Source organism: Fundulus heteroclitus, chromosome 3 (genome assembly GCF_011125445.2).
Source record: "Fundulus heteroclitus isolate FHET01 chromosome 3, MU-UCD_Fhet_4.1, whole genome shotgun sequence".
Classification (NCBI taxonomy): Eukaryota; Metazoa; Chordata; class Actinopteri; order Cyprinodontiformes; family Fundulidae; genus Fundulus; species Fundulus heteroclitus.
Genome location: NC_046363.1, coordinates 42,368,516 through 42,382,048, shown reverse-complemented (window position 1 = coordinate 42,382,048; position 13,533 = coordinate 42,368,516). Strand labels below are relative to the sequence as shown.

At 40.0% G+C, this 13,533-nt stretch overlaps 1 protein-coding gene across 2 annotated transcripts; it reads right to left on the bottom strand.

Annotated features, from left to right (window-relative positions):
• Positions 1-2,364: 2,364 nt before the first annotated feature.
• wdr73 (WD repeat domain 73) lies at positions 2,365-13,533 on the bottom strand. 2 transcript variants are annotated; one of them, XM_036135441.1, is made up of 8 exons: positions 13,386-13,533; positions 12,043-12,110; positions 11,305-11,390; positions 9,115-9,203; positions 7,885-7,952; positions 5,060-5,221; positions 4,607-4,975; positions 2,365-2,734 (listed from the first exon to the last, which is right to left on the bottom strand). In XM_036135441.1, the coding sequence occupies exons 1-8, from the start codon at positions 13,451-13,453 to the stop codon at positions 2,499-2,501; spliced, it is 1,146 nt and encodes a 381-aa protein (XP_035991334.1). In that variant the 5' UTR covers positions 13,454-13,533; the 3' UTR covers positions 2,365-2,498. The 2 variants fall into 2 exon arrangements, with proteins under 2 accessions (XP_035991334.1, XP_035991335.1); XM_036135442.1 differs by having other exon boundaries at positions 4,607-4,972; positions 13,386-13,532.

Here is a 13,533-nt window from a genome sequence, read left to right as displayed (position 1 = left end):
TTAAATCTCTCTAAACATCAAACAGAATAAGACCGTTCTGCCCGTCTAACATTTTAAACCTAAATACATTCATTAAAAACATGAAGGATAAGCTGTCAGAATGGCTAAACCAGTCTGTGGGGATTCCTTATATGTTTAATATTTACATATTTAAGGCTGGGTTAGGCTCAGAGCTCTGGCTGAGTACTGAGTACTGAATATACTGTCCAGACTTTTCATTAAAGTTTATGGATTAAAAATCCTTTCTGTGTTAATTTATCTGAGAGAAATTAACTGTAAGTCACATTCGTTAGAAAAATTGAACAGGGGGTGGCGGTGACCCTCTGCACCCATCATCCTGCATTCAAAGGTTTTCCAATTAAATTATTATGCCCTGTTGGCTTATTATATTTTATTTCTGTGTTTTACGCTTTCTTTAGTGAACAAACCACTTTTCATTTAATCTGGATGACATTAATTTGGCCTCTAGTAATAAAGTAAAAAATCTTGGTATTATTTTTTATCAAGTTAATTTAAATCCCATATTAAACAGGTTTCCAGGGTTTCCTTTTTTCACCTCTGGAATATTATCTAAATTAGAAACATTCTGTCCAGGAGTGATGCTGAAAAACTAGTCCATGCATTTGTTACTTCAAGGCTGGACTATTGTAATTCTTTACTATCAGGAAGTCCACAAAATGCAGTTCAAAGTCTTCAGCTGATCCAAAATGCTGCAGCAAGAGCTCTGATGAAAATCAACAAGAGGGATCATATTTCTCCAATTTTAGCTTCCCTTCATTGGCTTCCTGTTAAATCAAGAATATTATTTAAAATTCTTCTTCTAACGTGTAAAGCCCTTAATAATCAAGCTCCATCATATATCAGAGCTCTGATTACCCCGTATGTTCCTAACAGAGCACTTCGCTCTCAGACCGCAGGTCTGCTGGTGGTTCCTAGAGTCTCTAAAAGTAGAATGGGAGGCAGATCCTTTAGCTATCAGGCTCCTCTCCTGTGGAACCAACTCCCAGTTTTGGTCCATGAGGTAGACACCCCGTCTACTTTTAAGACTAATCTTAAAACTTTCCTTTGTGACAAAGCTTATAGTCAGAGTGGCTCATGTTACCCTGAGCTATCTCTATAGTTATGCTGCTATAGGCTTAGGCTGCTGGAGGACATCAGGGTCTATTTCTCTCACTCTGCTGAGTTCTCCTACTACTTCTCCAATTTGCATTGTTTGTTATTATTTCAGCTTTTAACTTTTTGTTCTCTGTCATTTTTCTTGTCATAGAAGGTACACCTGGTCTGGCATCCTGTTAGCTGTGACATCATCAGGGGAGGCAGATCATCCTCTATTACCATCTACCATAGAAAGTACTCCTGGGTCAATGTGAACTTCTGTGCTTTCTGTGTCTCTGCTCTGTCTTCTCTAAGCCCCAGTGGGTGGAGGCAGATGAGCGTTCACACTGAGCCTGGTTCTGGTTCTGCTGGAGGTTCTCCTCCCTGTTAAAGGGGAGTTTTCCTCTCCACTGTCGCTTCATGCATGCTCAGTATGAGGGATTGCTGCAAAGCCATCAACAATGCAGACGACTGTCCACTGTGGCTCTACGCTCTTTCAGGAGGAGTGAATGCTGCTTGGAGAGACTTGATGCAACCTGCTGGGTTTCCTTAGAGAGGAAACTTTCTCACCAACCTGGAGGATCTGATGGAAGCTGACTTTGGAAAGAGCCTTGAGATGACCTGTGTTGTTCTCTCCATTGGCACCAGCAGTTTTGCTCCATTTTGCTGCTGATGTTGCCGTTTGTTTTGTCTCTGCAGGTGTTCGGTTCGTCTTGCTCTGGTTTCCCCACAGGAGTGACTTTGGTGGAGCAGCTGGTTGTCGCGTTTTGTAACTTTTGTTTACATGCAGTATTTTCATCGTTTCTGTCAGTCATCCCTCTCCCATTGTTATATTTGGTACCAGTTTGTGCTCAACAGCAATAAAATAAATCATCATAGCAGGATTTATGGGAATAAAGCCTCCTTTGATGAAGCAAATATGTTCGGTATGAGTACGGCTGTCTGAGCACCATTCTGCTGGACAAGAGAAGGCAAAAAAATAAAGAAATTAACAGTTTTATAGAGTAAAGCCACTATTTGAATGGCTGAACTAAATTAATTCAGTCAGTTTTGTGATTTGTATAAAAGGTATGTTAGGTTTTAGAGCGGAGCAAACCAAACTAGGCAGAGAAATAATTTACTGAAAAAAAGGGAAATAATGCAGAGCGCTGTCAGAAACCAAATTCAAACCTCTGTGGGGAAATAAAACACGTCCCATTAAACCTCAGTCTGGATTTAAATTAGAGCAGTTACAGGGAGCAGCCGTCATTCCAAGCAATCTCTATTCGATTTGGTCACATTTTCTGTTTTTTATTATTAGCCCAGTTCATCTCATCAGACAGAGGCAGCAGCTTTAACATCCCAAACCAGACATTCATCGGGTTCCTCAGCACCCATTAGACCCGCATCACTGAGCGGCAGCCTCAGCCCGCCTCTGGTTCCACCCAGTCCCAGACGTGGAACGATCCGTCCGACGCCGCCGACAGCAGCGTCCTCGGCCGCTCGGGATGCCAGGCGTGGACGGTGACGGAGGCGGGGTCAGAGTCGTCGTGGCGACGTGAGGGAACCACGTGGCCGCGGTGCTGAAACAGCGGCCGGGCGTCCTGCGGCGCCGTCCTCCAGCCGGCGGTGTCGTAAATCTGAACGAGTCCGCCGAAACCTGGAGAGGAAGGCGAGAGAAAAGCGCTGAGAAAAGATAAAAACGGGACTTCTGGTTGTCGGGGGACCAAAATCAAAAAGTTTAAAACCGGAACCTCTGTAACTGAAAGTGGCAACTGGAACCCAGACAGAGCTAAAAATGAAGGGAATCTGAGAATAATCAAGTTTCCTCCTTCCTAATGGATCAGGGGGTCCAAAGTGGCGCCTGGGGACCATTTGTGGCCCTCGACTGCAAGTTCTAGCAAATGGAGCCGATGCAGATGGACACCTGATTAAATCGTCACTGTGAAAAACAGAACTAAAAATAAGTGAAATTTTCCTAAAATTAGTGTATTTGTCCTTGATTTGAGCAGGTAAATAAGACTATTTGCCAATGGAATAAGATTTTTCCACTTAAGAATAGGAACAATTCATCTCCATCTTATTTCAAGTGCAGGAAATCTAATTATCTTATTTTAGAGGTAAAGATACTCCTTCCATTGGCAGATAATCTTATTTACTGGCTCAAATCAAGGACAAATAGACTAACTTTGAGAACATCTTACTTGTTTTTAGATCCGTTTTTGCAGTGCTTCTATAATAGATAAATCATTAAGAGGAAAATGTTACATATTTCCCAGAGTATTTTGCTTTATTTGCCTTTTTTGCTTTTATTTTAATATTATAATAAGAAGGAACTAAAACAGACTTAAATTAAATACAGCAGTTCGTTTGGTTTTTGGGAACAGACTAAAAACATTTTCTAGACCAGGGGTTCCTAAAGTTGACAATGGCAGAGACTTTTTTCTCTCTTTCCCTTTTTGGAAATGACGACAAAACTGCGATAATAAAGTAGTATTTTTCTGAGAATCCTGTGTTAAAATGAGGAATGTTGAGCATCTTTTGAATTTATTCTTTGGTTTCGTTTTCACAACTAAGAATTTTTATTTTATATATTTTTAGCAAATCAGCATCAAATTATTATTATTATATTATATATAAATTATTTAACAAAATACTTTTTTTTCCTCATACTATCACAACTATCTCTAAATGTTGTTTTGCAGCCATTGTTGATTGAAGAAAATGTAAAAAAAAAAAAATAATGGCCCCAGAGATATAAATTTCCACAAGAGGAGCAACAGAAATTTGAGATTAATTTAACATTTTTGCGAGAAAAAAAACTGTTTTCTGATGCTGAATGGTTGTAAATGTTGGAGATTTTTTTTTTGCCATGATTTAAAGGCATATAATAGCCACATTAAAACAACTACATCTCAAGAATTTGGATCATCTCCCCCTGTGGGAACCCGTGTTCTAGACCAACAAAATGGAAAAACGTTGAACTGAACACCATTAATGCTGAATTACAAGAATTACTTCTGTTCTAATTCAAATATTGCATGTTTAAACAGAAAATAGCTCAGAATAAAAAGGATATTTTCCGCTTTTCTGTTGGGAAACAAACTGTTTTTAGTCTAATCTTTGTAATGGTGACCATGAAGGCCTCAGATTACATGACACGCGCCCAGTTTAGCCCAAGAGGAGCAGCTGGGAGCACCGTTTCCTCACAGCAGGAAGGTCCTGGGTTCAAATCTGCGTCACGCGTCGGTTCAAATCCCACCGCTGCCTTCGGTTTTGGTGTCGGCGTGAACCTGAAAGTTCCTAGTCTGCAGCATAACAGCTGCTGGTTAGAGCATTGGAGGTTCCAGGTTCAACTCCCCCAGACTGCTCAGACTTTAGTATTAATAAATGTTTTGTTTCCAAACTTTTTTGCGTTAAACGTTTTTTGTCATTCTGTTGGTGCAGAAAATGTTTTTAATCTGCCCCCCCCCCCGGACGCTGCACAGTGGATGCACCTTTAAAAACGATCAGAAATGTTGCGTAAACTGACCCGACACCGAGAAGCAGCCGTCCAGCGCCGGCGCCCAGGACACGGTGACGTCCCCCGGTCTGCAGGGAGCCGTCTGCAGGTCCAGCTGAGCCCCGCCCAGCGCTCCTCCCAGATTCCTCAGGTCCGACACCACCGCCTGAGCCGAGGAGGAGACTCGGACCACCTTCCAGCAGGACTGCTGCGGCGCCGCAGAGGCGTCGGCCCACCACAGCAACGACTCCCCCGCAGACGGCGGCGGAGGCGAGACCCGGGGAGCGGCGGGCGTCCGAATGTCGGCGGCGTAGACGGTGCCGTCGGAGCAGCAGGCGAGGAACGCCGCGTCTCCCACGAACTTTAGGGAAGTCAGAGGTTCTGCCGAGTCCACTGCTGCTGGGAGAAGGACAAGAAGAAGTAAATCCCCCCCCGACACTAAAGGCCGGGAACCATCAGCTGGACGGGAGGCTCTGTGGCTACCCAGCTTGTAAAGCGTCTGTCCCGTGCTCAGGTGGGTCAGCCGCACGTCGCTGCTCCGCGCTCCATGGAGGACCCGAGCCGGAGCCGAGGGCGGAGCGGCGATCCTGGTGCCGGTCTGCGACGCACTCGTCCCCCGGATGCTTCCCGTTCTCCGGATCACGTCTGGCGGGACGCAGCAGAGGTTCAAACAGCAGCAAACATCTGGCCTGACTCAGAAACTACAACAACGCAGAGCTGGAACCGAATATTCAGCCTAACTGGGTGAGAATCGGACCCGTTGGTGAGATCCGATGTGAATTGGTTCTGTTTATCTAGTTTATCCATTTTGGTTGTTTTAACACATCCTTACGGAAGCGTATTGCTGCCACTGGACAAAATATTTTTTTTGTTGCTTATCTTGTATAAACATGATAATTATCTTGTATAAACGTGATCATTATCTTGTATAAACGTGATAATTATCTTGTATAAACGTGATAATTATCTTGTAAAAACGTGATAATTATCTTGTATAAACGTGATAATTATCTTGTAAAAACGTGATATTTATCTTGTATAAACGTGATATTTATCTTGTATAAACGTGATATTTATCTTGTATAAACGTGATAATTATCTTGTAAAAACGTGATAATTATCTTGTATAAACGTGATAATTATCTTGTATAAACGTGATAATTATCTTGTATAAACATGATAATTATCTTGTAAAAACGTGATAATTATCTTGTATAAACGTGATATTTATCTTGTATAAACATGATAATTATCTTATAAAAACGTGATAACTTATCCAGATGGTGGCGCTAGTATGCTTTTAGTCTGACTCATTTAAGGTGAAAAAGAAGCATGTACATCATCTACTCGGTAGTACAATGGCAAGTTTACCAGAGTTGATTAAGTTCTACTTTATGCTCGGTCTAAGACACGGAGAGATACTGATGCTGCTGCACACAGTGGATGAGATCAGTATTAGTATGCGAACATTGAGAAGAATCCTCCAAAGAATAGGACTCTACAGAAGAAAAAAATCAATCAGATCCTCTGGATGTGGCGGCCTTTCTCATTGAACAGCTGGAGAGTTATGGGAGCCAGCATGGATATAAGTTTCACCACCTTAAATGTGTTCAACATGGATATGTTTTGACTCAGAGTACAGTGAGACATCTGTTAAAATTTCTCGACCCCAGGGGTGTGGAACGAAGGCGGAAGAGGAGGCTGACACGACCCGTGTATATTAATCCTGGACCTAATTTCTTGTGGCATGTTGACTCCTATGATAAACTAAAGCCATTTGGTATCTGTATTAATGGGGCAATCGATGGCTTTTCCAGGCAAATTGTATGGCTCCATGCTTTTTCCACAAGCAGTGATCCTAAAATTATGGCTGGATATTTTATAAAAGAAGTTGAGACGAGGATGGAGACCCCTGCTCGAATCCACGCTGATTTTGGAACTAAAAATGTTACAATGGCAGAAATGCCGAGGTTCCTACGATGGAGTGCTGATCGCTCCTCCATTAACTGCTTTATTTCTGGTTCCAGCAATCATAATCAGCGGATTGAAAGCTGGTGGGCTTAACAAGGCAAAACTTCTTCTTTTCTTCTTTTTAAATGAGTCTTGCGGTCAATACAGACTAAAAGCATACTAGCGCCACCATCTGGATAAGGTATCACGTTTTTACAAGATAATTTTCACGTTTTTAAAAGATAATTATCACGTTTTTACAAGATAATTATCATGTTTATACAAGATAATTATCACGTTTTTACAAGATAATTATCACATTTATACAAGATAATTATCACATTTATACAAGATAATTATCACGTTTATACAAGATAATTATCACGTTTTTACAAGATAATTATCACATTTATACAAGATAATTATCACATTTATACAAGATAATTATCACGTTTATACAAGATAATTATCACGTTTTTACAAGATAATTGTCACGTTTATACAAGATAATTATCACGTTTTTACAAGATAATTATCATGTTTATACAAGATAAGCAACAAAAAAAATATTTTGTCCAGTGGCAGCAATACGCTTCCGTACATCCTCTCCTGGGAGCTGAGCTCCACCGGCAGCTGGGTCAGAGTTTCTCCCCACAAAGATGCAGTGAAGCATTGCCCCAGTTATTAATCTAAATGTAGCGATGGAGCATTATTCTGAAGGCCAGGAGGAATAAATAAACACTGAGGGTTGGTTGAAGCCTGAATGTAGCCAGACTAACATTATTACGGCGTAATAAACAAACTCAAACGGCAGGTTAAGGCTAAATTAGGACCATGAAATGTGGCCCTTCGTGTCGATGAGCGTTGATTTTCTCTCCTCATTAAATAAAAAAAACAAGGACACCTTTTCAACTCTTCACAGCAACAAGAAAAAACGGTTTTAATTCTGAATGAAATGTTTAATAAATACTTTCTCCCCATCAATGTCACTCATGTTTTCAGGGCTGTAAATGACGCAGGTAACTTTCTATTAACATTCAAGATTTCCTATAATTTCAAATATATCAGATTCAGTCAGTTTAATTTTCATAAAGTCTTGTTGAAAATGAATATGCAACATAAAGAGCAGCGATTATGAGTCTTTTTGCTTATTATCGGTCATCTGAGAGCCATTAAAGCCTTTCCTGTAGTTTTATTCAGCTTCTGTCGGCTGTTTTTCTAACAATCATCAGGTGAAGAAACTGATTTATTTACAATAAGATGTTAAAAATATTCTTTTAAGGAAAACTAATGGCGATAATAAAGAAATGTTTATTTTATGCTGCATCAATGAGGAGTTTCTGGGAACTAAAACTCACCGCTGTCGTCTCCTCCGAGGTCCCAGAGCTGCAGGTCGGAGCTCCGCCCGTCATTAGTCACGACACACCTGACAGAACACCTGGATCAGCTGCTACGTCACAATATTTCATTTCCCTTTGGGATTAATTTAAAGTGTCTTTGAATCAACAACATTTAAAAGATTTAAATCTTAAAAACAGATTTCTGTTGTTCAGGTTGTGTTATTTTCCTATCTGTAGTTCTTAAGCTATTTTTAAATATGATTAATATTTCCCACATTTACACGTCACTAACCATAATATGGTCAGAACATATTTCTGTCCTTCAATTCACACAATTGATGCTCAGATATAGATTACACACAGAATGATGAATATAAATCTAATTTCTTGTTATTCAGCTGATCATGAAACCCAGCTGAGAGCCTGTAATTCTATAAAAGGTATTAAGACATATTATTATATATTATTAGGCATTCAGACTAGACTCTCATCCAAACTAACAGAATGCTGTATTAAAATTTATTTAATCGGCCCTGAGTAATATTCTAATTTCTAAAGAATCTGAATTTGTGTTTTTATGAGCTGTGAGCCAGAAACCTTGAGATTAACAGAACTAGATCCGCCTGTGAGTAACAAATCCATAAATGTTTCTCTCTGTGAACAAATTACTAAAATATACTTTTCACTGATATTCTGATTTATTAAGATACAACCCAGTCTAAATATAAAAATGTGGTGAAAGTGGAATATTCTACAGATGGAAAATGGTTTTTATTTATCCCACCTTTACAACATGGGTTTATTTTATACTAAAACTGTTTAAATAAGCATTAATGGTTTGTCTTTTTTTTTTAAGTTTGGCAGAGAATGTTTGCATAGTTTTCTTTATATTTTACTACTCTTTCAATTTCTACCTGAATATGACTAAAGGTAACTAAAATTTTCTTGAAATTAGTACATTTGTCCTTAATTTGAGCAGGTAAATAAGATTATCTGCCAATGGAATGAGTATGTTGACCCCTATAATAAGATAATTAGATATACAACACTTTAAATAATATGATGGATATGAATTGTTCCTATTTTAAGAGCAAAAATCTTGTTCAATTGGCAGATCATCTTATTTACCTGCTCAAATCAAGGACAAACACTCATTTAAATAAAACTTGACTTATTTTTAGTCCCTCTTTGCAGTGGAGGACGCTGGTTTTTAAGAGAAAAATGAAGCAGCTTGACGTCTGAACTCACCTGGTTCCTGGAACGTGTCTGAGGCAGCGAACAGGGCCGTCTGAGAAACCACCATGGACAACTTTAAAATCCCTCTCTGCACAGAGACCCTGAACACATCACACATACACACACACAAGCTGATATACTGGTGCTGGTCATATCATTAGATATCATGAAAAAGCTGTTTTTCTTTCAGTAATTCCATTCAAAAAGTGAAACTTGTTTAATATATTCATTCATTAAACACAGGCTGATATATTTCAAGTGTTTATTTCTTTTAATTTTGATAATATTAACTGACAGCTAATGAAAACCCAAAATTACGCATCTCAGAAAATTGGAATATTATTTAAGATCAATAAAAAAAGAAGGATTTCCATAAATGTTGAGAAGTCTGAGCATGTCCAGCACTCAAGAAACAGAGATTCTCTACGGGGTTAAGGTCAGGTGAGTGTGCCGGTCCTTTAAGAACAGGGACACCACGGACCTTAAACCAGGTACTGGCAGCTTTGGCGCTGTGTTCAGGTGCCAAGTCCTGCTGGAAAATGAAATCTGCATCTCCATGAAGTTGGTCAGCAGCGGGGAGCATGAAGCGCTCTAAAACGTCCAGGTAGACGGCTGTGTTGACCTTTGACCTCAGAAAAGACAGTGGACCAACACCAGCAGATAAAACGGCACCCAAACCGTCACTGACTGGAAACTTTACTCTGGACCTGGAGCAACGTGGCTTCTGTGCCTCTCCTCTCCTCCTCCAGACTCAGAATTTACTTTCATCAGAGAACAGAACCGTGGACGGCTCAGCAGCATCCTAGAGTGGCTCATGTTACTCTGAGCTACCTTTATAGTTTTACTGCTATAGGCTTAGGCTACTGGAGTATATCAGGATCTAATTTTCTCACTCTATAGAGTTCTACTGTTCTTCAATTATGCATTATGTGTCTTCATTTCAGCTTTTAACTTTCTGTTCTCTCTCTTTTCTCTTCATAGTAGGTACACCTGGTCTGGCGTTCTGTTAACTGTGACATCATCCAGAGAAGACGGCTCACCCGCTACTACCATCTAATGTAGAACAGATTACTAGATCAATGTGTGCTTCTGTGCTTTTTTGTTTCTCTTGTTGTGTCTCTGTTCTGTCTTCTGTAACCCCAGTCGGTCGAGGCAGATGACCGTTCATACTGAGCCCGGTTCTGCTGGAGGTTTTTCCTTCCCGTTAATGGGGAGTTTTTCCTCTCCACTGTCGCTTCATGCATGCTCAGTATGAGGGATTGCTGCAAAGCCATGGACAATGCAGACGACTCTCCCCTGTGGCTCTACGCTCTTCCAGGAGGAGTGAATGCTGCTTGTCGAGGACTTTGATGCAATCAACTGGTTTCCTTATATAGGACATTTTTGACCAATCTGTATAATATGATTGAACTTGACTTTGTAAAGTGCCTTGAGATGACATGTTTCATGATTTGGCGCTATAAAAATAAATTTGAATTGAATTGAATTCTGTCCTTTTTGTCTCCAGCCCAGGAGAGACGCTTCTGACGCCGTCTCTTGTTCCAGAGTGGCTGGACACCAGGAAGGCAACAGCTGGACCAGGACTAACATACAAGCTCTGATCCAGCTGCCGTTCACTCTTTGTGGGGTTTCGTTTCATAATCCTCTGCAGGGTGCAGTCATCCCTGCTGTTTGGACACTTTTCCCACATCTTTTCCTTCACCTCTCTGTTAATGTGCGTGGACACAGAAGCTCTGTGAACATCCAGCCTCTTAAGCAACAACCTTTGTGCCTTGGTCAAGGTGTCAACGGTCATCTTCTGGACAACTGTCCAGTCAGCAGTCTTCCCCAGGATTGTGTCGCCTGCAGAACTTGACTGAGAGAGCATTTAAAGGCCTTTGCAGGTGTTAATTAGTTAATTAGTAGATTAGAGTGTGCCACCAGGTGTCTATAATATTGTAACTTTTCACAATATTATAATTTTCTGAGATGCTGAATTTGGGGTTTTCATTAGGTGTCAGTTAAAATCGTTAAAATTAAAAGAAATAAACACTTGAAGTATATCAGCCTGTGTTTAATGAAGTTTCCCTTTTTGAATGGAATTACTGAAGAAAAAAAATATATATAAAAACTATATTCTATTTATATGACTAGTAACTATGTATAGAAAACTTTGACAAAATCAAAGACAATCCAAGTATCTCTTTATTTATTTATTTTTACCTTGTTTTCATCTGCTAAAAGTTTCAGTGGCAGGCGGAGCTCCAAGATTTCATTTTTAGACGAGTGGAATCCAGCGACGCAGACGGCTGAAAACACAATAAACACGTGAGAACCTGACAGGGACATGCTTTTTTAACCTTTTTGATTTCTTTTTTACATTTTCTTCTTTTACAGACTGTTTAATAGATTTTACAGGATAAACAAACACAAGTGGTGCCTAAATGACACAGTGATAAAAAAAAATAAAAAATTGATAGATTCTTTGAAACATAAAAAAATACAAATCTGAAAAGTGTGCCATGTCTCTGCTTTCTTGCACTTTCATCCTTAGATGAATGGACGTAAAATTTTATGGGTAAATGTTTAAGGGGTAGGAAGCTTTTGCAAGACACTAACATTTATCTGCTTCATGCTGTGACAGTAAAAGTTAATAAGCAGGAGTTTAATGTCTTAGATATTAAAGATCCAGAAAAACAGCCTACATGGTCTGACTGATGTTCTGTTCCAACAAATACGACACTGTCCAACTATAAAGAAGTATTTTTTATGTGTAACATATCTTTCGGTCCATAAGGCGTTCCGTGAATGAACGTGTTTTTGTCCCCATATAAGGTAAACCTGATTATAAACCGCACCATCAAATTTTGAGAAAATGTAAGGATTTCAGGTGCGCCTTATAGTCGGTACCTATAGTGTTTAGCACAGGTAATAAACGGCGTATTATTTAAATCCACTCACTCTTTGCGGACGTCCACTCGATGACCTGAGTGGGTCGTTCCAGCTGAAACACGTGAAGATCTTTGTACCTGCAGGAATCAGACGTGTTCACACAGGTTACAGACGGGCAGCACGAACAAGGCAGGACGCGTTCTCTAAGTGTCCCAGAGGAAACCAAACATGGTTCTGGTTAGTCTTATATTGTATCCCATTTGCCTCGGAAAATCAGAAGGGGGGGATGGGAATGGAGTAACTCCGAGTAAACGGGGTTCTGGTTAATACGGTTAGTAGAAGTCAGGATTCCAATATGGCGACGGGCCGGAAAGAGGTTTTGTCCGTACTACCTCTGAAGGTACGCTCACACCGAACGTGAACAAGGGGAAAGGATCAAGTGATGTACAAGTTCACCTTGTTCGCGTTCTGTGTGATCGTACCTTAATTACAACTGTGTCTCATACAATAAACTTGTTTTCATCACAGTTTACTGTTGATGACGCGAGGAGCGGCCATATTGGATCCGACAATCAGCCTTAAATTATTCTCCAATTCTCAGAGGTTAAAGTCTGACTTCAGCGCCCGTTACAGTTGATTTTTCCGATCGGAGGCCAGGATTTCTAATTTCTGACAGCAAATTGAACGCAACCTTCCTCTAAGTGAATCTGCACGGGTCACAGAGCAGAATAAGATTGTCAAACTAAGAGGCTTTAAGCTAAATAAGAACAGGTCTCTGTTGTTTTCATCATTTATGTCAAACTCATCTAAATTCACTAAAAGGCAGTCACGGTAAAACAGAATATGATCTTTCTATTCCAGGGTTTCAGGACTTAATCCAAGCAATCTGCTACTTGTCAGGCTTTAAAATGATGTGTAAATAACTAATCTGGATTATTTATAAATGATTCCACTGGATTTATAACCAGAGACCTGCTGATCATCCTCAGCATAAAAAACCTTTATTAAAAAAAACAAGAATATTGTCAGTTTGTTGGTCTGGAGCACACAGCTGTGTGTTAATAACACAAATGTGGACTGAAATATTCTCCACATGAGGAAAACCTACCAGTCTAGCCGGGAGGAGAAATTTAAGATCATTTAACCAGGAGGCAGACCGTGCATGCTCAAGCAGCTCAGACTAAAGTTTAAATTTTAACCACATGGCTGCAGCTTGAGTTGAAATTAAATTAGCCGAATTTTAAATCTCAACAAAATTAACATATATCTAAGTTGTTATCGTTTTTAAGCCACCGGACTTCACAATATCTTAAATTTTAATTATTTCAAGCGGATTTGGAAGACGAGGTTCCACCGCAGGCAGCAAATGGAAACAAAAATGACGGTTTAAGAAAGAATGGACGTTTTCTCACGATTTCAGAGACTCGAAGAACCAGTCATCTAAAGGATCATCATTCTCAGCAGCCTCCATTTCTTCCATCAACTCATTTTAAAAGCGCCTTGTTGCCGATCTCCACCAGTTTCCGCTCGACTTCCTGAACTTTTCATCCTGACAGTGAA

Coding starts and splice junctions, on each gene's coding strand:
- wdr73 (XM_036135441.1), bottom strand. CDS start 13,453: ATGGAAGAAATGGAGGCTGCTGAGAATGATGATCCTTTAGATGACTGG. Junction 12,111..13,385: donor TTCTTCGAGTCTCTGAAATC/GTGAGAAAACGT, acceptor TGATTCCTGCAG/GTACAAAGATCTTCACGTGT. Junction 7,953..9,114: donor AGACACGTTCCAGGAACCAG/GTGAGTTCAGAC, acceptor GTGTTCTGTCAG/GTGTGTCGTGACTAATGACG.